Here is a 25,174-nt window from a genome sequence, read left to right as displayed (position 1 = left end):
TGGTTTTGCACCTAATTCATGAACTCCTCTAGGGTTGGGTTGTGTTTGACTAGGAAACTTACCTTTTTCTCTCAAAGAATCACTTATCGACCAACCTGGGTTTTTAACTCGGAAATAACCTGACTATTTTGTTGTCCTATCATGTTACTAGATTGTAGACTCTGTTCTACGGAACTGGAATTTTGCAGTTTGCTGAGTTAACAAGGCGAGAGATTCCTCTAAACTTAGGATTTTCTTATATGACTGATTCTGAAACTGAGCTAGTCCTGAATGATTCTTATTATAGCCAAAACCTGGGGGAGCATTAGAATTACTAAACTGACCTTGACTTTGGCCCTTAGACCACGAAAGGTTCGGATGGTTTCTCCAACCAGGATTATAGGTTTTTGAATATGGGTCAATCTTTTGACGGTTATCAAATCTAGTGTTATTATAAAGAGCATTGGCCTGCTCTTCAATATTCTGTCCTTCCCAAAAAGGCTCCACTCTACCACTAGTCTGGCCCACTTCTAAGGCTTCTAACCTTTTTGCTATAGCAGCAATTTTGGCATCTGATTTATAGCCTCCTTCTACCCTATTAATGTTTCCTCTACTTAAAAGAATTGTTTTCTGGGGTGCCCTACTATTTACCCATTGCTGGGTTTTTTCGGCGATTTCATTAAAAAATTCCATCGCCACATCAACAGTTTGGTTTTCAAATCTACCAGTGCATAGAGACTCAACCATGGTCGTTGTGGAATAATCTAAACCCTCATAAAGGATCTGAACTAGCCTAACCTTTTCTAAACCATGATGAGGACACTGGGATAATAAATCATTGAACCTTTCAAAATACCTATATAAAGATTCTCCCTCTTGTTGTGAAAATGTGCATATTTGCGTCCTAATAGACGATGTTTTGTGCCTAGGGAAAAACTTATTGAAAAAGGCAAATGTAAGTTGTTCATATGTCTCAATTGACTCGGAGTCCAAACTATACAGCCACGACTTGGCCTTTTCTTTCAAGGAAAATGGGAATAACCTAAGTTTCAAAGCATCATCATCTAAGCCTCTAATTCTTAGAGTACTACAAATTTCCTCAAAATCCCTAACATGGTAATAAGGGTTTTCATTTTCTTTCCCTAAAAATTGGGAGCATCTGTAAGGTCCCAGGTTTCAGTTCATAGGGTGCCTCCGTTTCAGCTAACTTAATACACGAAGGACGGGTAGTCCTAGTTGGATTCAACAAAGCTTTCAAAGTTGCCATTTCTGGCGCTATCAACAGGGATTCTCTCCTCAGTCAAAGAACGTTCAAAAACAGACTCTTCAAAAGCCGGACTTTCTAGATTAAGGTAATCGAGACGCTTCGAACTACTAGGTTTCTCTTTAACAAATCTACCTAGTGCGTCTCTTTTACGTTCAGGCATACAATAGAATTTTCTAAATTGGAAGGGTAAGCAAACACAGATCAAGGCCGACTCAACCAAATCAAACCTATTGATTTCTAGCAAACAAAAAGCATGATGGCTCCACTTAGATTGTTTCTAGACCAGCTTCTAATCCTTCGAACGGGAATTCGTTACAATTTAAGCAAACCCCTCTGGAATCAATCCGAGTTAACGTAAGTTGAATAGAGGCGAGGGAAGCTCGGTGGAGCTTTGATACCCAAGGCCTCACCGGTATTACAAGGCGGCGCAGTCACGCATTCAACTTACAGAAACCGTCAAGAACTTCGAAGTATGCTTAAAAGAGTAACCAATATTTTTCGAATGACTTTCCTGTTAAGCTCGTTACCCTATCGGTCTCGTTCTAGTCAAAATTTTAGGCTTTTCGCGTACGTGTTCCTAAAGCGGGCAAAGAGAACGGTGATGAAATCCGAACCCTTATCTTGTATGGCCAGGCCTTGCCCTTTACTAGAAAAATAAATGTCCGTATTCAGTCCTCAACATATATGCATACGAAGGAGTCCAGTAACTCGCTGACAGGGGATTCGCGAGTGTTTAGAATCTTACCTCCCGTTCCAGACGGGGGATGAATCGGTTGTAGTCGACTCGGGCCACTGACTCCGATGTCTAGTGTACGAACCCAAGGTGCAGAGACAATATCGTAATTGTCCTCCTTCTCTGCAAACAGTTTATATTTAAAGTACCCTTCCGTAGGGTAATAAAAAAATAATGTCCCAAAGTCCAAAAGTCCAAAATAATAAAGAAAAATTACAAAAATAATAAACCCTAACACAGTTTTTTTTTTTTTAAAATAAAATAAACAAACCCTAAAATATAATTGTCTTCTTTTCTATTCTTTTTGCTTTAATCTTTAGCTCCAAGTCTTTATGAAATCACCAAACTCCTTGGCTCAATTTTCTTTATGATCCAGAACCTGTAGACACAAGATAAATACTCCAAAACATAAAAAATGACAAAAATAATAAATAAATAAAATAAATAAAATAAATCTAAAACCCTAAAAACAAGCCCGCGTCGGCGGCGCCAAAAATTGATGTGATTTGTAGATAGTGGTAAAAGTGGTTCGATTCTCAGACTTGTAAAGGATATTAATTAGACTTAAATTCTAATATTAAAATAGAAAACTCATTAAAAATTATAGCAAACTCAATCAAAGATGATATCAATACTAAAAGAAACACTGAGGCTAAGATTCCACTATTTTTCAAGTTCAAAGTGATAAAACCAATACTTATATTTTTGCAATTTTCTCGTTTAATTTGATTCTAAAATATTGCGACAAGTAGATTTTCAAAAGTAGTAATTGTAAATACCAAGTATGAAGCATCAAAAGTCTTAAAACTAAGCACACTCCATCAAAATAGATCACAATCACTCAAATAAAAATCATATTAAATAATAGTTCAAGGAAAATAATCATATAATAATTGCAAATAAAAAGATAAAATAGAATATACCACTTTTTGTTGGAAAAATAGCTTCCTCTATCGCCTCAGCAATGGGGTTTAGCTCCTAATATTAATCATGATCTCAAAATATGTGTTTGTTGCTCAAAAGATGATTAAAAGAGTGAAAAGTAATAATACAGACTGTTTGCAACAGTGTATTCGTGTTGCAAAACAACTGTTACAATGGAACTGTTATAGAAAATTGTTGTAAGTACTGTTGCTTTGTCGCTGATTTTAAGACCCTAGAATACGACTGCCCTGCACGGCTTAATGTTCTTCAGCTGTTAAACAACGACACTGTTCTGCGACTGTTTCCCGTGCGTCCATGTTCTTCGCGTTCTTCCTCTTCAGCAGCAGCAGCAGCAGAAACAGAGTTTGGTAAAGCTCTGATTTCTTCTCCTCTGGCTCTCCTTAGGTCCCAAAACTCTCAACACCTCTTCTATATGACCCAAGACATCTATTTATATCAAAAATACCGATTAAATCTCTCCCAAATCTGTTTCCTTCTCTTCACGGCCAAGTTGCGGCAGTTTCTTGTTTTAGAATTTCAACGCGTTTCTGAGCTTTCCTTTTTATTCCAAACTCTTCCTTAGATAGATACAAATCTTTGGGAAAGTTTACAGCACTTTAATCTCTCTAAAATTCCCTAAAACAGGCCACACACGTGACTTTCCATATTTTCTGTTGTGAGAAAAATCCGTCGATTGAGCCCAGTCTAATCGATTTAAACACCCATATAAGATTCCTAGACCCATAAGGAGTCTATCCTATGAAAATCATAGGTTTAATCGACCTCAAAACTCCTCCAAATCACGATTTCCAAAAATGTTCTTCACTGCACCTATTTTCCCGCCAAAACCTGGTTTTTGAAATGTTGAAGATGGTTGCCCCTTATCCAGGTTAGGGGTGCGATTAGCAACTGCCTGGAAATGGTATGCCCATTAGTAATTAGGTTACCCCTTATCCAAAGTGAAAGTCCGAATAGCAAATGTTCTCCGGGTGCTTTCCGACAACTTTTCGAGCCAATTTTTTCCAAAAATGTTTATTAGCCAAAAATACCTACAAATAAATAAAACACCATAATAAGTACAAAAATGAGCCCTAACAATATATAGAATCGAGACAAATCGGACACAAAAATGTGTCTATCAGGGAGATATGCTGGTGTATGCTCTTTGCGGATGATGTCGCCCTCATTGGGGAAACAAAACAAGATGTATAACAAAAACTGGAGTGGTGGCGACAGACACTGGAATCGAAGGGCTTCAGACTCAGCAGAACCAAGACGGAGTATCTGAAGTGCGACTTCGACAGAACAGGAACAGACGATGTAGATTTGCGGTTAGATGAACAGATTGTACTGAAGAAAGAGTCCTTCCGTTATTTGGGATCTACGATCCAGAGTAACGAAAACATAGACGAAGACATCCGACACATAATCAATTCAGGATGGTCCAAGTGGAGACTTGCAAAGTGAGTCCTCTGTGATCATAAGATACCAACTAAACTGAAGGGAAAGTTCTACAGGACGACAATACGTCCTGCACTTCTGTACGTGGCGGAGTGCTGGGCAACAACAACCCCTCACACTCTAAGGCTACAGGTGGCGGAAATGAGGATGCTATGATGGTCCTGTGGTCTGACAAGACACGATAAGATCTGAAATTACTTTATCCAACGGAAGCTTTGGGTAGTACCGATAAACAGGATACTCACGCAACACCGGCTGCGTTGGTTCGAGCATCTCCAACGGAGACTACCGGAGGCCCCGGTACATGTAGGACGCATCGGACGAGCCGAAAGGAGAATGAAGAAACGAGGACGACCGACATTAAACTTGGATGAACTGATTAAACGGGATCTGAAGGACCAAAGTTTGGAGAAAGAGCTGGCGCTCGAAAGAACAACGTGGAGGGCAGCGATCCACGTGAAAGAGGTATGTACCTGAGGTGCGTGACTAGATCCTTCTCCTTCTTTTGATTTTTTTAGAAGATCTCTCTCCTAGTAGGACTGTGTAAACCGCGAACAAGTAAACCGTCATGGAAGAATTGTGAAAGGGGACTTCCCTCAGTAGCTCTGCAGCTCGCAGGATCGTGAAGGGGAATCACCCCGTAGCCCTGCAGCCGGGACATGGAATACGTGGAGCCATCACCTAAATGGTCGCGAATGCGTAATCCCATGGAAGTGATGGGCCACTACATCCTCTGTGCCGAAACCGAACAAGAAACGGAATGTGTCAAGGATTTGTCCTTACTTTCGGGTGGGTTGCGTCTCGGCGTGCTGGCAGCCGGTGTAAAAACTTTGCGATATTAATGGAGTGACCAATCGTTACGCGATACTATCTCTGCTCGACCCGGTACTTGCTACTGGACAAGAGTTTTGGTTTTGATTTTGGTTTTGGTTTTGGTTTTGGTGTGGACATATATACATTTCTATGCTAGTATTTAAACTTCCTGAATATAGGATCTGTAGATGATTATCCAATGGGTTTACGTGGCAAATAGTGAATTTGTTTACGGGGGAAACCTCACAATGGAACCTTTCAAATCTCAAATTTTTCCTTCAAATATCTGGCCATCTGGGTTACTTAGGGTGTATCCAACAAGTATGCAATTTTTATCTATTAATTTACAATGCGTGCCGATTTCAAATACCAACATAAATGAACTACTTTCTCTCATGAGCATTTTTTCGAAGCCATGGACTGAAGAGTATTTTTTGAATAAGATCAAGAATATTTACGTCCTCATAGACTATGTTGCTCTCAGGCTACAGAGAGACAGCTAAAGCAGGTAAGACCAACCTTAAATAATTTGTACAAAAGCGAATATGGCGGCTAGGAAGATGTATGGACTACAGAGTGCACAGTTAGTAGCAGCAAGCCAATGTTGACGACTATCGGCCTCTTTTAATCCCATGATTATATCATGTAGAGTGTAGATCATCCATAAGATGCTTTTTCAATTTTCATGCACTACAATTAAAAAAAAATTGACTAGGAAAATAAACTGGCGAGATTGGGGTATAATCAAACTAATTGGGTATACCCAATAAGACAAAATCTGGTTATTTTGAAGTAAAACCAATTCACCCCTTAACCTTGTATTTTCTAATGGCTAATATGCCCTTGGTTAATTAACACAAAAATTCTGATTAGGTTAATTAATTGAGTTTAGATTAAAATTTTGTAATTATGAATTCAATAGATTAAACCTTTCACCTGTCTTATGAGTTCGATTTCGATCAAAAAATTTGGTTTTGAAAATGCATAAGATCGGCAAGGTAAATGTTTGAATAAGGTGCCGACCAAAGGTTGTCGGCAAGGTCTACTTTGAATAAGTTGCCAACGAAGAGAGGCTGGCATGGTCTTCGGATGCAGAATGCCCCGACCGATTTTCGTCCGAAAGGGTCTTTGAATGAAGAATAAGCCGACTGTCTTGGGCAAGAATTTTATGGTCGGCATGGAAAATTTTCCTACAATGCCGACGATCTTATGGCCGGCATGCACATAATTTTTAACACTGTCGGCTGACGTGTAGTCGGCATGATAAGGATTTATAACCATGCCGGCATGTACTTATACCAAAAAGAAAACAGAATATGGGAAGATGTAATTCACTTTATTCATTGAATTTTGGTTACTACATTGATTGAAACATAAAACCTAATCCTTTTCGACGGAAAAACGAATGCACTTAGCATGTGCATCAAGCCTTTGAACCCCTAGAAGACCCTAGTGGACGAGTTATAGTCTCGTGAGGGCTTACATAGAGGTATACCCACAAAACCTATACAAAAACTTCTAAATCCATCAATCTTCCTCCGACGAAGACGATACAACATCCAAGTAGTCCAGGTTATCCTCCGGGATTCTTTCGGCCAAAAAGTGATAGCTTGCATCGAACGCGTACGCTTCTCCCTTTACCTCCAAGTAGCACGCTTTTACGAATTCGTGCTACAAAAACAAACTTACATTTGTTAGTGGTATTTCATTGGAAGATAAAAGAACATGGATCACATAAAACTAACCACAAAAATACTCACAAATTGTGCAATGGACAAGGTGAAGGGGCGAGTGTTAAAAATCTGAGGTTGGAGCGCATTTTCAATGACTAAGTGCCTCTCATGCACTTGTTGAATACTTATTGCATTTGGATTCCCAAAGTCTTGGATAAATTTGTTGTGTACCCTAGCCCAAAAGGGTGTGGAATACACCCTTTCGGAGGATTGACGTCTAAGTTGTTTTTCTGCATACCATGCTTTGGTGATTGCCAAATCTTCATTTGAATCAAATGAAGTCATTGTTGTTTGTAAGGAGATATTAGGTGAGTTAGATGGAGTGTATGATGATATGAGCTTTGGAGAGTACATGGAACTATTTGTATGTTGTTTTGTAAAGGAAGTAGTGTATTTATAGGATGGTGGCCAAATTTGGCCGTTATAGTGCCCAAGTACAAGTCAACCAATGAAATTGTACTTGCAAAAAATTTGAAATTTAAATCCACTGGCACTGTTTTATTTCACCAGTATGCCGACTAAGTAAGGCCGACAGAGTCTGAAATTTGTTACTATGCCGACCTGATGATGATTTTAGGCATCAGGAGACCAGTTTCTTCTGTGTATCCGCCGGAACTGTATTGGGTCATTAGCATGCCGGCTAGGATTTGGCCGACAGGATATGAATTTTGTTACCATGCCGACCTTATATGATTTTAGCTATCAGGAGAAGTTTTTTCTTCTGTGTATCCGTCGGAACTGTATTGGGTCATTAGCATGCCGGCCAGGATTCGGCCGGCAAAGTATGAATTTTGTTACCATGCTGACCTTATATGATTTTAGGCATCAGGAAAAAGGTTTTTTTTCCACACATAGCTGGCGGGGTCAATAACATATTACCTTGACGGCAAGTAAACAGCCGGCTAGGTAGGAATCGTATTACCTTTCCGACCCTGGTAACTACACAATTTCAGTTGTCAGGGCCGGCAGTCTGACAATTCACAACCTTTTCGGTCCTGGGACAGTCGGCAATGTAACATAAAAAAATCATGCCGGCATAAGTATTGAAATTTTACATAGCTAAACAAACCATTCATTCAACAATTAGAAATCCAACACTTTTTGTCCAAAATATGAAAACATGTCCCATAAACCTTAAAAAAAAAATTCCACACCATTAACTTAAAATTTTTTCTACCACAACATAAAGAAATAAATTAGGAAAGCATTCATTCACCACGACCACGGCCCCGTTTAGGAACACTACCACTGTTGCTACCTTCACCACCACAACCGCTACGAGCCCTCTTTTTGTCAGCATTCAGCTTGACTTGTGCTTCCCTCCTAGATTTTTCTTCCACCTTTACTTCAGCCTCAAGTTGCTTGAAAAATTCATGGGCATCCTCATTGTCAACATTGTAAGCATAGTCAATGCGCTTGCTTTGCTCTTCAATCGACATAGGCTCTCCTCTATCTTTCGCGCAACACAACACCTTCACAAAGGTCTTCAATTGCTCCTTATATTTTCAATTAAACAACAAATAATTAATAGAATGATTCGATAATGTAATCTTAAAATAGTAAGAGCAACTCTAAAATACTTACAAAGAACTTAAGACTTGTTTCTGGGTCTTTCGATGCCATCTTCCTCTTACGAGCCAATTCTTCAGCAGTCATTTCCCTAATCACAGTAGGACGAGCCCAACCCAAGTACCACACCATGTATTTCTCACTAGCTTCATGACCGGAGGTCACCTCGTCCAAAAGACTCACATCGATTTTACAGCGACGTCTACCGTCCCAATGTTCTTGAGTTGGTGCTGGATCGTAAGCGACGTTAATAGTTTTTTGGGACGTGCTGCATTCAGCCATTCCACGGTAAAGAACGACTTTTCTTCATCGAAATGAGGTTCTTCTTGGACGTAACCCAATTATCGCATTACCCGATGTGGATCGTACATTGAATATCCATCATACATAGTCATCAAGGGTTCATAGTATAATGCAACTTCATCTCTCATTTGGATTAAATATTTAATTCTAGCATCTCGATACGGATCAAATATCACCTCCTCCGCAGTCAATTTGTCGATGGAGTTTCGGAGTTTCATAAGATTTTGCGGCATTTCTTTATCCTGGGTACCCTTAAAACTGTACCTTTGCGCTCTTGGCTTATCAACCGCAACATTCGCATCCACTTTGACGTAGGAGTTGGTTTTGAACAAAGAAGGGAAGTGCTCATATATCCAAACCTATGGAAAAAAAAATTTAGTAAGAATCTTATCTTACGAGAATTTTGCAAATATAAATGATTTCGACAACAAAATTACCTGGAAGAGACATGTCTTTCCGTTAACTTGCTTAGTGAGTGCCCTAGAACATTTTGTGAACTCATTTTTCAAGAAGGCGACCACCGCAGTACCCCAAGAATACTCAAGCATCTTATCTAAGAGATCCAATAGTTGCAAGTAACTGGCCTCGACCAAGCTTCCAGAACTGTCGGGGAAGATACATTTTCCCAGGACTTATAGCAAATAAGCTGACGCGGTAGCATTGATTCGCACCGGGTTTACCCTTCCTTCCTTATCAAAGATTTTATTTGTCTCCCATAATGTGTCCCTCAACTTCTTCATATTAAACTTCTTGCTTAGACGACCATCCTTCATCTCAAGAACAAACTCCGTCTCAATCTGATTCCAACCGAACAATTTCTGACTCAACTTGTAAATATCCTTGAAAGGAAACTTATTATCGAATCCCTCAGTTACTGCTTTTCCATCAACCTCGAGGACTAGAATTTGTTGAGCATCATCGGGAGTTGTCGCCATCTCACCGAATGGGAATAACATTGTATCAGTCTCTCCGTAGAACCTCTCACAGAATGCAAATACGGTAACTTTATCATTCTCAATATTCAAACTCTCCACCGCAGGCTACAACCCGGAGTTCTTGACAATCACTTTCACCTCCTCACATTCCTTGTCAGATCCCAAGTATTAGTCAACGAACACGAAGCTTGGCGCCTCATGAGACGGAAGGCATGCTTGTGATCCTAAATACCAAAAAAACAAAATGAAAAGAAATACAAACACTTAACGCAAATTTAAGATAGTTACACACTTGAATAAAGAACAAAGACGGATTGAGATTACTTACGATAGTATTATGGATCGTACATGCTCATGAGTCTTTGTATCCAAAAAGAACTTTTCCACCATCTCTTGGGGTCCCCCTTGGAAGCTCACCTTTTTTCAGTGTAAGCATCAAGTGAGGGGGAGGCATGTGAGAATCAGCTGGTTCAGTGATCACCCTCTTCCTCGTTCCGGTTTCGGTTGAAGTTGAAGCTGAAGCTTCGGTGGGTTGAACAATAGCTAGAGTTTGTTCTCCATCTCCATCTCCTTCTTCTTCTTCTTGTTCTTGTTCCTCTTCCTCTTCAACAATTTCATCTTGGATATTCTTACCTTTACCTCCATTACCATCATCGTCATCATCATTACCTTCTCCAACAGCAGGCATGTCTTGATCACCATCATCATCATCATTGTTACCTCCACCAGCAGCCGGAGTGCTTTCATCAACATCATCATCATCACCTCTTATACCATATGGAATTGATTGGTCTTCATCTGGAGTCTCGTCTGAATCACTGGATTCAGAATCATTCGTTATACGGATCTTTGTCGTTCCCGGCACAATGTATGTCCTTCGATGTGTTAAAGTCAAGAATTTATCACCAACACGAGGAGGTCTTGAAGGAGGACTAAGAGATTTCAGAGATTTCTTCTTTGCCTTTTCCAACCTGAACAAGAACAATTAAGGAAAAAAAATTATAGGTCGGCAGGGTCTACAAATATAACATATCCGGAGGAAACATGGACGGAAGGGTCGATATCTAAATTACATGCCGGCCAAACTACAGCCGGCAGGGTATCATTAAAATAGCATGCCGGCTTATAACACATATGAAAACAGTAGAAACAAGGATTTTTCACATTACAGGTCGGCAAGGTCCATAACCCATAAATCGCCGGCTGACAAACCGTCAGCATGGTTTTATATAAATACCATTCCGGTTCTAAAAATTCAAGGCATCCGGAACCAATATATTGAAACAAGTAGTCGGCAGGGTAAAAAATAATAACATGCCGACTTCATTAAAAAACTGACGCCGGCAAGGTCTACATTTGAATAACCTGCCGTCCCTGCAAGTAGCAGTTACAGGTATTCAACATCCGGCACGTTATTCAACCTAAGAGCCTGCCGGCCAAACCCTAACTATGAAAAGCCGGCAAGGTAGATAACATAATACCTTACCAGCGTCGCAACTTCCAATTCACAATTTCGATTTTTCTGACCTAATTTAACATGCAAACATGAAATTGAAGTACTAGAGTGAGTTTAAGTATGCCCTTACTTTCTTAATCGCACCATTCCTCATGTTTCAGCGCCTACGAATTCTTCTTTTTCAACCGTTTTTTCTTCTCTTTTTATTGAACTAATTTTGCAAATTCGGGGTTGTATTCATTGCACTTTCTATTTGTTTGTTTCATCTTACTAGCCCTAGGTGGTGGCAGATCCATTGATGAAGATTAATCGGAGTTTTCGAATCGACGATTTTAACGAATTAATCGACGAGTTTTGGTGGTGGGGGATGGAAGAGCCCGTATGGTGTTTGAGGAGGAGAAGAAGAAGAGAAGAAGAAGATGAAATGGAGAGAATTAAAACTGATTTAGGGTAATTAGGATTATAAAGGGTAAGGACAGTTTTATAACTTTACCCATTTGATCTCCCACTTTGCCTTAAAAAAGTGTCCACTTAAAATTGGGTATACCCCAATTAGTTTGGGTAATAGCCCAATCAAGCCCGGGAAAATAAGAGTGGTTATTACGATTAAAAAAAAAAAGAAAAAAACAAAGTGACACCTGCAAAAGATGGTAAACGAATAAAATTCATTTCAAACAATTAAAAAAATATGTGACGATATAGGTGGTAGATAGCACAATAGTACAACTGTACAACCACCCTGTCCCGCATATTTACAAGTTACAACAATAAAGAAAAAAGAAAAAAAGAGAGAAAAGAATACGTCATTCATTCACCTAATACTAACGGAAGCTACAACACTTCTATGAGCAGCGAGTAGTTCCTTTCGGGGCTGTCGGGCCTGATTCCGGAGGGACCGGGACGGATTGATGATTTCAGTATTGGATAAGTTTGGTTTTGTTGCGATGGATTAGGATTCCGCTTTTTCCCGGTAAATCTTGCAGGTTAGTTCCTTTTGTAGTTTTCATTTAATTCCTTCTTTTTTCTGGGTTTATTTTTTTTCTGATCTGGGTTAGCTTATGTGTTTAGACTTTTTAATGTTAGATTTCTGTATTTCTATTTGATTATGGGAGCTGTTTCCGTTGGAGTTTTTTGATTCGTGGTTGTGAAATATATTTGTAGGAGCAATTTTATGGGGCATTAGTTTTATTAGGTTGATCTTCATAAGTAGAAGGAGTTGGATTTAGATTCTGTTCTCAGTAGTAGGAAGAGGAAAGTTTAGTTTTCTCTGTCAATTATCAGGGAAGAAGATTGAGTCAAATCGGTGTAGGTCGAATCGGACCAATGGGGTTTGTAAGAGAATCGTTATGATTTTCTTGGTCACAAAGTATTGCATTCTTGGTCACAAAGTATTGCATAGATAGTCTTGCTTGCCCTTTGCTTCTGTCAGTAGGATATGTAGCCACGCGATTATGTGTTTTTCCTTCTTTTTTTATTTATCTTTTCTTTTTGTTTAGTTAAAAAAAGAAAAAAAAAAGGTATGTAGTCAATGTTATAGGCCTATGGCCCACGGATTTAATGTCTATTAAATGATTAGGTTTTCCCTTTCTATATATAAAAATCGTTGTATGTGTGTAAAAGTTGATGCCTCTTTATCAATAACAAGTTCTTTCCTTCTCTATTTTCTTGTTTTAACCTAATTGTTACTACAAAATGTTATCATGCACGATGCTATACGGCGGAGTTAGATTGGATGTGATAGATTGTTTTTTTTACATGGATGATTTATATCAATGCAGTTATGCAATCATCGTCAAACTAATGTTAAAATTGTTGGAATCAAATCAGCAGCTAAGTTCGATCTACTTTCTCTCCTATATTCTTTTTCCCCTGTTTTTCATTTTGGCATATACATTGGGTATACTAAATCTGCGACAACAATTAATTTGATCAGAAATTAGGGATTATTTTGATTAATCGTTGCTAATCAGGAATTATTTTGATTTTCATCCTCTTTTCCATTGATTTTCGTTCTATTCTAGACATATAGTAATCACGTAGTAATAATCATGAAGAATTGGTTTGATTAATCTCGTTTTGTGATTTATATGAATATGAATGTAGATTTGGATATGTGGAAAACTTGTGTTCGCGTCCTGTTCGCTTGAACCTTACGTCGGCCCAACCCGGTCAACTCCAACCGGCCCGGTGCAGCTTGTTTCGGTCCCATTCAATTATGGTTTCGGGACGTGTGCAACTAAGTCTGTCCCGGTTCTGCCTGTATAAGGTGGGAACCAAAAATGTGAGGTATGTAAATAAAGACCGAATATTCATTGGGTTTATTTGTTTGTTTTTAGAGTATGCTTAGTTCTGTTATTTTAGAACATGCCTAGTTCTATTTTTCTTTGTCTTAAGATAAATCCATATCCAGTCAATTTAGACTATGACTGTTTATCTCGACCATTAAAAGTTTTAGTTTTAGTGTTATTTTATTCTCTTGAATATGATATTGGTTATAGTTGAATGGTGTCTTTTGTTTAATTGTTTGTACCAACTCAATTCTAATGTATTTATTTGGGGTTTAGAAGTACCTGAGCACCATTATTGTGTACTTGATATTTTCTTCCCAAATTTGAAATGTTCCGTAGGATGCAATCCACTGGCTCGACTATTAAGAGTCGGTATTTTCAAAAGATACGTTGTAAATAAAATCACATGTATTCCAAATTTTGTGGAAGAACTCACAAAAGATGATATGAGTTAGAAAATTTCCATTTCTCTACTTCATCCACGATACTAACGAACCAGTATATGTTGAAATATGACAACACGAGAACTATCTTTAGTAATCTACTCCACCTAAAGTAATTGGTTTACATGTGTAGTGAGATTCTCTTGGCCTATTGAGATAAAGAAATTTCTCAAATTAAGCTAAATATAGCAAAATTGAAAATGCAAAGAACCCTGAAGTAATAAGGGTCAGACGTAATGACTCATATAAAGCATGTGAAAATGGACATATATATCATGAGACAAAGATGTATTTTTTCCCAGTAGTAATGATACCAAAGTACAGGTATCAGCTGAATATAGGATGAAGCTAAGATGTAATTCTAGCTCCCATCATAAATGAAAGAGTTGAAAATGCACATGGTCATAGGTGTTGATATATACAATGTAATGTGTATGTCATAGTAGCAACCAATTTTCACTTCAACTTTAACGGCAACAAGAACTTTGCCTGGCCAATTGACTATCATATTCAGTTGAGCTAGATCCAATATCTGCACGTATGGAATGAAAACACGAGACATAAATTCTCTAAAGCACTTGAGATATATTGGGTGAAACGTAATATATATTCAGTCTAAAGTACTTGAGTTGAATCCCACTTTTATTAGTAATAAGGCCACACCACTTATTAAAACTCTCAAGATCCAAATGTCTAACTCATAGTTGCTTTTCTTCCACTAGCTTAAGGAATTTAAACTAGTCTAACTCATAGTTGTTTTTCTTCCACTAGCTTAAGGAATTTAAACTAGTTGTTGAACTATTTCCTTATAATGTGACTACGAGGATTGGATCATCGAGCGCAACACTGCTCAAAAATTTGTTTTCAAGATAGAACAAAGACGTCACAAAATCTCGTTACACACCTTGTTAAATTCCAAAGAAACCCATGCAAATGGATATCATGTGAAACCTGACTGTGATGATAATATAATTGATTGCATCTTTTATAGTCACTAATGTATTTGGAAGCAAACATACTTTAGAGAGATTAATGAGTCAATTTAGTGAAATGCAAATCACTATATTATTAATTTGGATTACTGAATCCATATTGACTCCGACGATGAAATGTTGGAAATTGACTCATACAGACTTTGACATAACCATAAAGGCACTTTAATTGTGACATGATGTTTCGTTTTGAAATGACTCATACATACATCGTTGTGTTTGAGTGGAAGAGACGATGGGAAAAAGTTTGACAGAATGCGAAGTAACTACATATCTCTCAATAAGTGTTTTTTAAAGTAGCAGATGCACAACCCCTTCCTCCCTCCCATTATGCTTTTAAGTAAGAGAGCATATCAGTCATTTTACGAAGTCTTCAGTAAAACAACATCGAGACCATCCTAAGATGCAAATGGTAAACAATCCATATTACAAAGATAACAAAGTGAAATTTAGAAAAATATTCATGCAGAATGCGGACCATTAAACTGACATATGGCACTGGTGAATGTTTTGACATTTTGGACTAGTTATAGTTCTCAAGAAATTTGCGTTTAAAAACTCCTCGCACATATTACACAATACAAAGTGCAAAGGCTCACTACCCTTATTAATGATAGAGAATTTACATCAAAAGGACTTAATGAATTTTGCTTGTTTGATAGGATTAATATAGAGCATTTTATACCCAATGGTCTTGCAGAGGCTACCATCAAAGGTTACAGATGGCGCCTAAGGAATAGGTTATGCGTACCAACCTATCTTTTATTGCTTTGGGTATATGCAATATTACACGCATCTTACTTAATTCGTTTTTAGAACCCAATATTAGTCAACCTCTTTTGGGTACCAGTTGGTAACTGGATTTAAGCTTGACGTTCGTGTTCTTACGCATTTTGGGTTGCACTATATATGTGCCATTACGACTCCACATCGTACTATGATGAGTCTTCAAAACTGTTAAGTAGTTATGTTGGAAATGAGTTCCCAACAATTATCCGCATTTTAAAACTTTTGGCAGGAGATCTCTTACCGCTAGATTTGCGAGTTATCACTTTAATGAGACAGTCTTCCCGTCGTTAGGGGGAGATAAGAAAAAGTATTTTCTAAGGGAACAACATGAATTGTCGTGGTGTGTTCCCACTGTGTCTCATGTTGATTCTTGTACTCCACAAATATAAATGTGAAGTGATTAAAGAATATTCGATTCAGAATGTACACTGATGTTGCTAAAGTGATGAGATCACATATACCAGCTGCAAACCTACCTGCAAAGTTACAAATCCTCAATACAGGATATACACCATAGACTATGATGTTTCAACTACACTCAGAGGAAGTGTGGTTGAGGCCGTGGCTCCATAAAGGAATTTGGAGAGATCTTTTGGTTCGATCAATCCTCATCTAGAAAGGAAGTAGTTGAGTAAGGCACAACTTATTTATATCATCAGAAATCATCTCATAAGATTGTCTTTGAATATGTCCATGAATAAAACTGGAGGACGCTCCGAAGTTTTAAATGATTCTAGTGAACAATGAAATCCCGAAGGATTATGAGAATGCATATGAGTCAATGGAAGGATCATGCGTGCACAATGATGATATAATCCATAAATAGTTGCTCCAGAGTAGAGCACAATGAGATCAAACAATGCTTTATTTTTATTAATTTCAAATAAATAGCATATTTGGCCTACGCAATCTAGGTAGAACTTAGCTCTTTGACAAATATACGGGTATTTGGTATGGTAGTGCTAACCAAACTAGTGTAAAGCCTGTGGGACATATGTGCACAAAGTGTAGTGAGAAGAATGAGGTCTTAAAGTATAAAGAATCACCTTTTGTCACGAGGTTTCTCACAAACCCCTGGATCGCTTACACTTTTGAACATCATAATGTTCAATTAATTAGTTTGCTTGGTAGTTTCAAAAGTGCTTGAAACATAGTAGATGTGGTTATATCTCTGGAGATTTAGACTCAAAGATATTTGAAAAAGTGCATGATGGCCTTTTGCTTCCCAAGTCGAATGACTCTAAACCACGGAGTGTGTTTGGAGTTACACTGGAACACTCACTTATTGATTTAAACAACCAGGCGGATGTGGTATACCCGTCTAAGTGACTATTTGATTGGGAAGGGATAAACAAGTACTCTTAATGGAATAAGAGATCTTACAAGCTATTTAAAATCTGAATTTGAGATGAAAATCTTGGGAAATCTCGATCTTATCTATGTTCTAACCTAGAAGACCAATCTTGTGGTATATTATTCCACCAATTTGCATATGTCCATTTCCAGGCAATTTAACAAGGACTTGTATGCTGCTAGCACTCCCATGATTAGTCGAGTTTCAAATGTACATAAATGACCAATTTATCTAAAGGAAGATGACGAAGTTAGGTCAGGAGATGAACTTTCCTTATCTAAGTATAATAGACGCATTATTGTACTTAGCATAATGTACTCGACCAAATGTTACATCCTCAATGAATTTGTTAGATAGATATAGCTCAGCGCCAACACAACGTCATTGGAATGGTATAGCGAATATAATCATGTGCTTAAAAGTAACCATTGACATAAATTTGTTTTATCCATGCAAAGACATAAAAAGGAATACTAACGAAATTGCAATCCAAAGGTTGTTGATTATAAAGGAGCAATAATCTCTTCTCCAACGAAAGTAATCAGGGGAGATACGGTATACTATTTTCTAGGTCATTACCGATATTCAGTTTCGAAAAGTACATGACTAAAGGAACAGTCTAGAACAACTCTGAAATTAATCAGGGGGAGATGCCGACATCAAGGGAGGAGGATGCAAGGATATGATGTTGACATAATTTACTTCGAAATTGAAGCTGTATTGCACTCTTTTTCCCTTCGATCGAGAATAGTTTTTCCCAAAGGGTTTTGTTACTCGACAAGGTTTTTAGCGAGACAATACTAAAAGCATCAAGTCTGTTGAACGTTGAAGACATAAAGATCGCGTTGATATTATTGAAAATATCTGAATCAAAGAAATGAAACACGATATTCCGTTAAGCAGCTTAACTTCCAGAATCAACAACATGGTTCTATAAACATCAAGGTCACCAAAATAAAGTGTGAAAAACTCCTTTTTACTGCATTAGACTAATGAAAATTGTCTGACATCAGGGGGGGGATATAATGGTGTGTTGAACTCTTTTCCTTCACCGAGGTTACTTTTTCCCACAGGGTTTTGTTGCTCGGCAAGGTTTTTAATGAGACAACAAAAAACACCTGGAAGTAATTCCCCAACTAAGGCCATTGTCTTTCCCACAAATATTTTCTGCCTTAGGAGTTGTGAAGAAACTAGTCAACTTCAACAGAACAAAGTGATCATTTGCAACAGATCACCTTTATTTGCATATGTCACGTTGTACTCTTTTCCCTTCATCAAGGTTTTATCCCACTGGGTTTTCCTTGTCAAGGTTTTAATGAGGCAAGATATTCGATTCAAAATATGTTCTAAGTTTTCTTAATATTGTATTCTTTTTCTTTAGTTCAGGTTTTGTCCCTCCGGGTTTCTTTGGCGAAGTTTTAACGAGGCAATTAACTTAGATTCATCGATCTGTGAAGATCGTATTGCATGTGATGAACTGCATGTAAATTAAGAGACAACATGTGAAGAGTTGTATCAAAATTTTATCCCACTGGGTTTTTCCTTGTCAAAGTTTTAGTAAGGCAATTGATTTCGGCAAAAGTCATCAAGGAGAGAACGAAATTTGAAGAACTACATTCAAAGCACTATATGTGAAACACTGTGTATAAAGCTTTGTTATTGAACCACACAAGGGGAGTGTTATAGGGCATATGGCCCACGGATGTGCGGTCCAATAGATGATTAGGTTTTCCCTTTCCTATATATAAAGAACATTGTATGTGTGTAAAAGCCGATGCCTCTTTATCAATAACAAGTTCTTTCCTTCTCTATTTTCTTGCTTTAACCTAATTGTTACTACAAAAGTCAAATATTTTCTTCGATGAGTTTTATTGTGAGTTTGGGCCCTGCGGCAGCTTTCTTTTTTTCGTAGATTTAATCTGGCCTGATATCTTTTGTTCGAGTCCTCTTCTTATTTCGTCCTCTTTCAAATTTTAACGAGTACCTGCCTATCCTTTTCTTTGGCTGTTTTATCAGGTTAACCCTTTCCATAAATTAATTTATAAAAAAAAAATTAAAAAGAAATTGAAATAAAACAAAAATAGTTGTCTAGAATTTTTTTTACAAAGGAATAATTAAAATAGATTTGTGATAATTATTTGCCCATCTGTCGAGATGAAATGTTTTTTTTCATTTTCATGGTGGTTTTGGTTTCTTTTAACCGTGTGGTCTTCATATCTTTCCTAGTCCATTTTTTCCAAGTTTTTGTTTTTAACCATACTGAATCTCAACGTCTTTGGTCTCCCTTTCGGCTCAGATACGGCACTCCAATAATCCTATTTATTTCTACTCTTTATTAATTATTGTTTCAGAATTTGTTATTTCTTTTTTTAGTTGTTGTAGCAGATAGTCTTTACTTAGAAAAGTCCTAAGAATTTTTTTAGATAAGTCCTAAGTTTTTTATTTCTTATCCTCATTATGACTATCCTAGCTTGGAATTGTCAAGACATAAACTTTTCATCCTCAATTTAACACTTAAGAGGATTGGTCTCTCTTCACAAGCCCAGCATTTTGTTTCTTTCTGAAACTTTAGCTAACGATCAACATATGAGAAGCTTATCACAATCCCTTCAATTCCATAATCACTTTTCAGTCCCAAAAATTGGAAGGCGAGGCGGTCTCTGTTTAATGTGGGAAAATAACCTTAATATCCATATTTTATTTCACTCACAAAACTTCATCCATATAATAGTTACACCTCCACCCCCTGGACAACCTTGCCTCTGTACGGGTATTTATGGCCCGCCACACCCAGATACCAGGAAAAATCTTTGGCAAGAATTTCCAACAATCTTCAACAACATCAACCCGTCCACACCGTGGCTTCTATTAGGAGGATTTAACGACGTCTTAGATCAATTAGAAAAAAAACGAGGAAGACAAGTAACTTATGCTCAATCTCAACGTCTCCTCACTCTAATGGACCAGATGAGTTTTATTGATCTGGGGTTCCAAGGAGACCTCTACACCTGGAAAAACAACCAAATGGGTAAGGATAACATTCTAGAAAGACTAGATAGAGCAATGGCGACCCAACATTGGCAGACTGCGAATCCGCATACAGTAGTTACTCATCTTCCAAGAATAGAATCTGATCAGGGCCCAATACTATTACAAGAGAAAGCAATGGATTGGCAGGGAGAAAAAACTTACAAATTTGAACACATATGGCTCTCTCATCCCCAGCTCAAACAAGTAGTTGAAACAGCTTGGGAACAACAACAAGACATTGAACCTACCCATGATCTTCAACTAAAACTCATAACAACCGGACAAACTCTCTTGGAATGGAACAAAGAAACTTTTGGCCACCTACCAACCATGATCAAGAAATCGACAGCCAAGATAAAGCACGCTCAGCATCAATGTGCTACACAATCGGGCAGCAATCTGGAATTTTGGTTGATCCAAGAAAAACAACTAAGAATTAATCATGATAAGCTACTTGATAGACACATTTTTTGTGTCTAAGTTTTCCTCAATTTTCTGTATTGTTGGTACTCGAATTTTTGCTTATTTTGGTGTTTTGTGTGTTTGTAGGAATTTTTGGGAAATAAACATTTTTGGAAAAATCGGCTCGAAAAATTATGCGGAGCACCCGCGGAGGACATGTGTTATGCGGACTCTCATTTCAATTAAGGGGTACAGTTGGGCACCTGCTAAGGGCACCCCAGTTTTGTTTATGGGGAAACCATCTTCTTCTTCACGGGAATATGTTTTTGGCGGGAAAGTCACATTCAAATATTTACCACCTACGTAACTTTCTGTATCAGATTTGGAAAAATTGTAGCGAGATTCAATCGCTAGTTTTGACTGGGATAGACTTGATTCAATTCAACAGGGTCGGTATACGTGAAGAATTCAACTAAGTTGGGCTGGATGATCGGGAGATCGATGAAACATGGGAGGATAGTTTTCTCGGGTTTTATGGTAAGGATTGGATGGAGATTTAACCGGAGTTCGACGCGGGATTTGATAGACCTGTTTCACTAAAACAAGACTGTTAAGTGAGATGGAATCGAATACCAAGGAAAGTTACGTGTTTTTCCCACGAAACAGAGGGTGAAGTATTCTCGGGATTATTCCGAGATACTTTTGGAATATCTGTGTGTTTGGAGAATTTAAAACACATACTCAACGTGTTTATACTATGCCAGATGCAAGAAGCCACGAGATAACATGAAGAATGAGGAATAGAAGGAAGTAATCCCGTGAAAATATATGCTATTACTACGGAGATATTTGGGATTTATGAGGGAAGAATCCTGTCGTTGTGTCGTTGTGGAGTATAAAAAGGGTCTTGGATTAGCAGAGAGGGGGACGGAGAGTTTGGGGGAGATTACGGAGTTGTGAAAGTCGAGTTGCAGAAGAATTACCATTTCTGCTGCTGTGAAGAACACCAAGAACATTAGGCGCGCAACAACAGTCGTTTCTCAACAGTGGAAACGACACACATGCGAGGGTCGAGAATCAGCGACAGTACTCTGTTCTATCGTTCTTTTCGGTTTGTAACACTTATAACTGTTGCAAACCCGGTTTTTAATAGTTTTTCTCCATTTCATCTTTGTAAACACCCTTTGAGCAATAAAAATGAATTTTGAGTGTGTTTCCAACATGATGATGAGATAATTCTCCCACAACCAAGGCAATGAGGAAGCTATTCACGCATGAATAATGGGTAACTATTTCATTTTCTCTAATTTTTAGTTATAATTCACTCAATCACTGCTCCTGCAGAGTTTTTAAATGTTTACATAATTTTCTTAATTATTTGTGATTCAATTTGATAGATTATACTTTGTTTAATCAATTGATAGTCTATGCTTGGGGAATACAATTAATATTTGAGAATATGTTTGATTAATTGTGAATTAAGAAATAAGGGACTTAAAAGATAATTAGAGTTTTGGATTATTTTCCATAATTTATTCATGTGTGATAGTGGAATCAGTGTCTTGGTTATTCCTAATAATCTTGAATTAAGTTTTGTTTGTTTTTAAATTTCTTTAAATCTAAAATCTTTGCTTTCACAAGTCTCAACGAACTTTTTACTACAACTCAATTTGAAATCACATCAAATTTTTGGCGCCGCCGACGCGGACTTGTCTTTAGGATAGAGTTTTTTAGATTTTTTTTTTTTGGTTTTTATTTGTTTTTCATTTTTATTTTATTTGTTCTTCTTTACGTTTCTGGATTTTTGTCTTTTCCTTACAGATTTTGGAATTTGGAGCGAAAGAAAAATTTTCCAAAGCTTTTGGTGAATACTTAAAGATTTGGAGTAAAAGCAAAGCGAAAGGAGCGAAAGGAAAGGAGAATAAAAATTAATTAAAAAAAGAGAGAGAGAGAGACAATATTTTTTTTATTTTTTTTTAGAATTTCTTTTAGATTATCTTTTTCTTTTGGACTTTATTTTCGGAATTTGGACTGTGGACTTTGGGACTTGATTTTTTTTAAACCATACGGAAGGGTAGTTTAAATATAAACTGTTTGCAGAGAAGGACGGCGATTACGATATCGCCTCGGCCCCTCGGGTTCGTACATGACATAGAGTCGTGGCACGAGTCGACTTCAGTGGTTCATCCCCCATTTGGTACGGGAGGTAAGTTTGTCGAAACACTCGCGAATCTCCTGTCAGCGAGTTACTGTATTCTTTCGTTTGCATATATGCTGAGGATTTGAAAAAGGCTGCTTTAATTTCCTAGTAAATGGCAAGGACTGACCATACAAGATAAGGGTTCGGATTTCATCACCGTTCCCTTCTTGCCCGCCTTAGGAAAACGAAACCAAACGCGAACCTAAGCCTAAAATTTGACTAGAACGAGACCTATAGGGTAACGAGCTTAATAGGAAAGTCATTCGAAAAATATTGGTTACTATTTTAAGCATGCTTCAAAGTTCATGATGGTTTCTTCGAGTTGAATACGCCGCCTTGTAACGTCGGTGAGGCCGTGGGTATCAAAGCTCCATTGAGCTTCCCTCGTCTCGATTCAACTTACTTAAACTCGGATTGATTCCAGAAGGGTTTGCTTAAATTGTAACGAATTCCCTTTCGAAGGATTAGAAGCTGGTCTAGAAACAATCTAAGTGGAGCCATCATGCTTTTTATTTGCTAGAAATCTTTAGGTTTGTTTTGGTGGAGTCAGCCTGCTTTGTGTTTGCATAGAACTTCCCTTCCTTTTAGGATTTTTTTTTCTTTTGTTTTTCTAGTGTATGCCCAAGGTTATTAAAGAGAGGGTTTGGAAAAGAAATACTCTAGGTCGTTTGATTAGTGATAAACCTAGTAGTTCTTCTTGTGAATGCGGGGAGCTCGAAGACTCTTCTTTTGAGAGCCCCGTTTTTGGAAACTTCAGTTTTGAGAATCTGTCTCTTCGTGAGGAAAATACCACTAGTACTTCATCTGTTCCAGCAATGGAAACTTTGAAAGATTACATGTTCCCAACTAGGTCCACCTGAGCTTCGTGCATTAAATTGCCAGCCACTACGGCTAATTTCGAGATAAGACCTAGTATTCTTCAGATCATCCCTATATTCTTAGGGAAAGATGATGAGAACCCTTATTTTCATATTAGGGACTTTGAGGAAATTTGTGGGACAATTAGAATAAAAGACCTTACTGATGAAGTCTTGAAACTTAAGATGCTTCCCTTTTCCTTGAGAGATAAAGCCAAGACCTAGATGAACAACCTACCATCTGAATCCATTGAAACATGGCAGGAACTTATTGCTGCTTTCTATGTGAAATTCTACCCTAAGCATAAAACTGCGTCTGTTAGGCAGAAAACTAGTGCTAGTGTGCAACAAGAGGGAGAGCCTCTTTATGGGTTCTTAGAGAGATTCAATGATCTCCTATCCCGGTGTCCTCACCATGGATTTGATAATATGAAACTCGTAGAGATTATTTATGATGGTTTAGACTATTCAAACAAATTCATGGTTGAGTCTATGTGCGCTGGTGAGTTCACTAGTAAAAGTGCTGATGATGCTTTTACCTTCTTAGGAGCTGTTGCTGAAAAATCCCAACAGTGGGAGTCTTGTGTTGAACCCCCAAAAGACTCTTGGGCAATAAAAGTAGCACCAATATGGTAGATACAAGCTTCGGATCTAATGCTAAGTTTGCTTCTTTGTCTAGAAGGTTAGAAGCTTTGGAATTGAATCATCCTAAACATAGGTCTCTTGTTGAACCTGATGATAGGTTTAGAGCCTCTCAAGTGTCTAGTTGTGGAGTAGAACCCAATAACTCGTTTTGGGAAGGTCAGGTTAGTGAAGAGCAAGCCCATGTTGTCTATAACATTGCTAGGTTTGAGAACCGAAAAAAGTTTGACCCATACTCAGAGACTTACAACCCTGGTTGGAGAAACCATCCCAATTTTTCTTGGTCTAAGGGACAGAATCAAGGACAGTCTAGTAATTCTCAGCCTCCCCCATGTTTTGGTTATGCTAAGAACTCTTCAGGTCAACCCCAGTTTTAGAATGAGAAAAGATCTCCACCTTAGAAGAAACCCTTACCATTTTAGCAAAGAACCATGAGATGTTATGAAAGAACCACTGTGGTTTTCAAGAAGAAACCATACAGAATTTTAAGAATAATTCCCAGTCTCTTGCTAACTTAGAACTTTATGTCGGTCAAATAGCTAAGTTTCTTAGTGAAAAAAAAGATGGAAGGTTCCCTAGTCAAACTAATCCTAACCCTAAAGGAGAGAAATCGTACAATCATGTGAATTCTATAACAACCATTAGGAGTGGAAAGAAAGTTGACAATAAGGTTACCATGCCTGATAGTGAACATGTTGTAGTTCACCCTTCTGAGCTAGAAAATGAGGAGACTGATAGAGTGACCAAAGAGACCAATGAGGGTCATGCTGAGCCCGAATTTGTTCCCAGAGCCCCGTACCCCCAGCTGCTAGTTCCAATTAAGAGGGAGTCTAACTTTAATGATATATTGGAGGTTTTTAAGAAGGTTACTATCAACCTCCCCTTGTTAGATGCGATTAAGCAGATTCCCGCTTATGCCAAGTTTCTTAAGGATATATGTACGTGAAAGCGAAAACTTAGTGTCCAGAAGAAAACCTTCCTAGCTAGTTATGTGAGTTCTATTA

General features: G+C 37.9%; 1 protein-coding gene and 1 long non-coding RNA gene across 2 annotated transcripts; one reads left to right on the top strand and one right to left on the bottom strand.

The window, feature by feature from the left end:
• Positions 1-9,796: 9,796 nt before the first annotated feature.
• LOC113279669 (trigger factor-like) lies at positions 9,797-11,356 on the bottom strand. The gene is made up of 3 exons (XM_026528344.1): positions 11,304-11,356; positions 10,351-10,688; positions 9,797-9,855 (listed from the first exon to the last, which is right to left on the bottom strand). Exons 1-3 carry the CDS (start codon positions 11,318-11,320, stop codon positions 9,797-9,799), a joined length of 414 nt encoding a protein of 137 aa, XP_026384129.1. The 5' UTR covers positions 11,321-11,356.
• Positions 11,357-11,921: 565 nt separating this feature from the next.
• On the top strand, positions 11,922-13,739 carry LOC113277852. The gene is made up of 2 exons (XR_003325169.1): positions 11,922-12,156; positions 13,277-13,739. It is a non-coding gene; the product is annotated as an uncharacterized LOC113277852 (long non-coding RNA).
• The last annotated feature ends 11,435 nt before the right edge of the window (positions 13,740-25,174 follow it).

This window comes from Papaver somniferum, chromosome 5 (genome assembly GCF_003573695.1).
Source record: "Papaver somniferum cultivar HN1 chromosome 5, ASM357369v1, whole genome shotgun sequence".
NCBI lineage: Eukaryota > Viridiplantae > Streptophyta > Magnoliopsida > Ranunculales > Papaveraceae > Papaver > Papaver somniferum.
Note: the sequence above shows the minus strand (reverse complement) of the source record. Positions and strands in the feature narration are given on the sequence as shown.

Bases quoted from the DNA above. Each gene is read 5' to 3' on its own strand.
- LOC113279669 (XM_026528344.1), bottom strand. The intron at 9,856-10,350 runs GTAAGAATATCC...GAATGTGAGGAG, and splicing joins TGATGGTAATGGAGGTAAAG to GTGAAAGTGATTGTCAAGAA.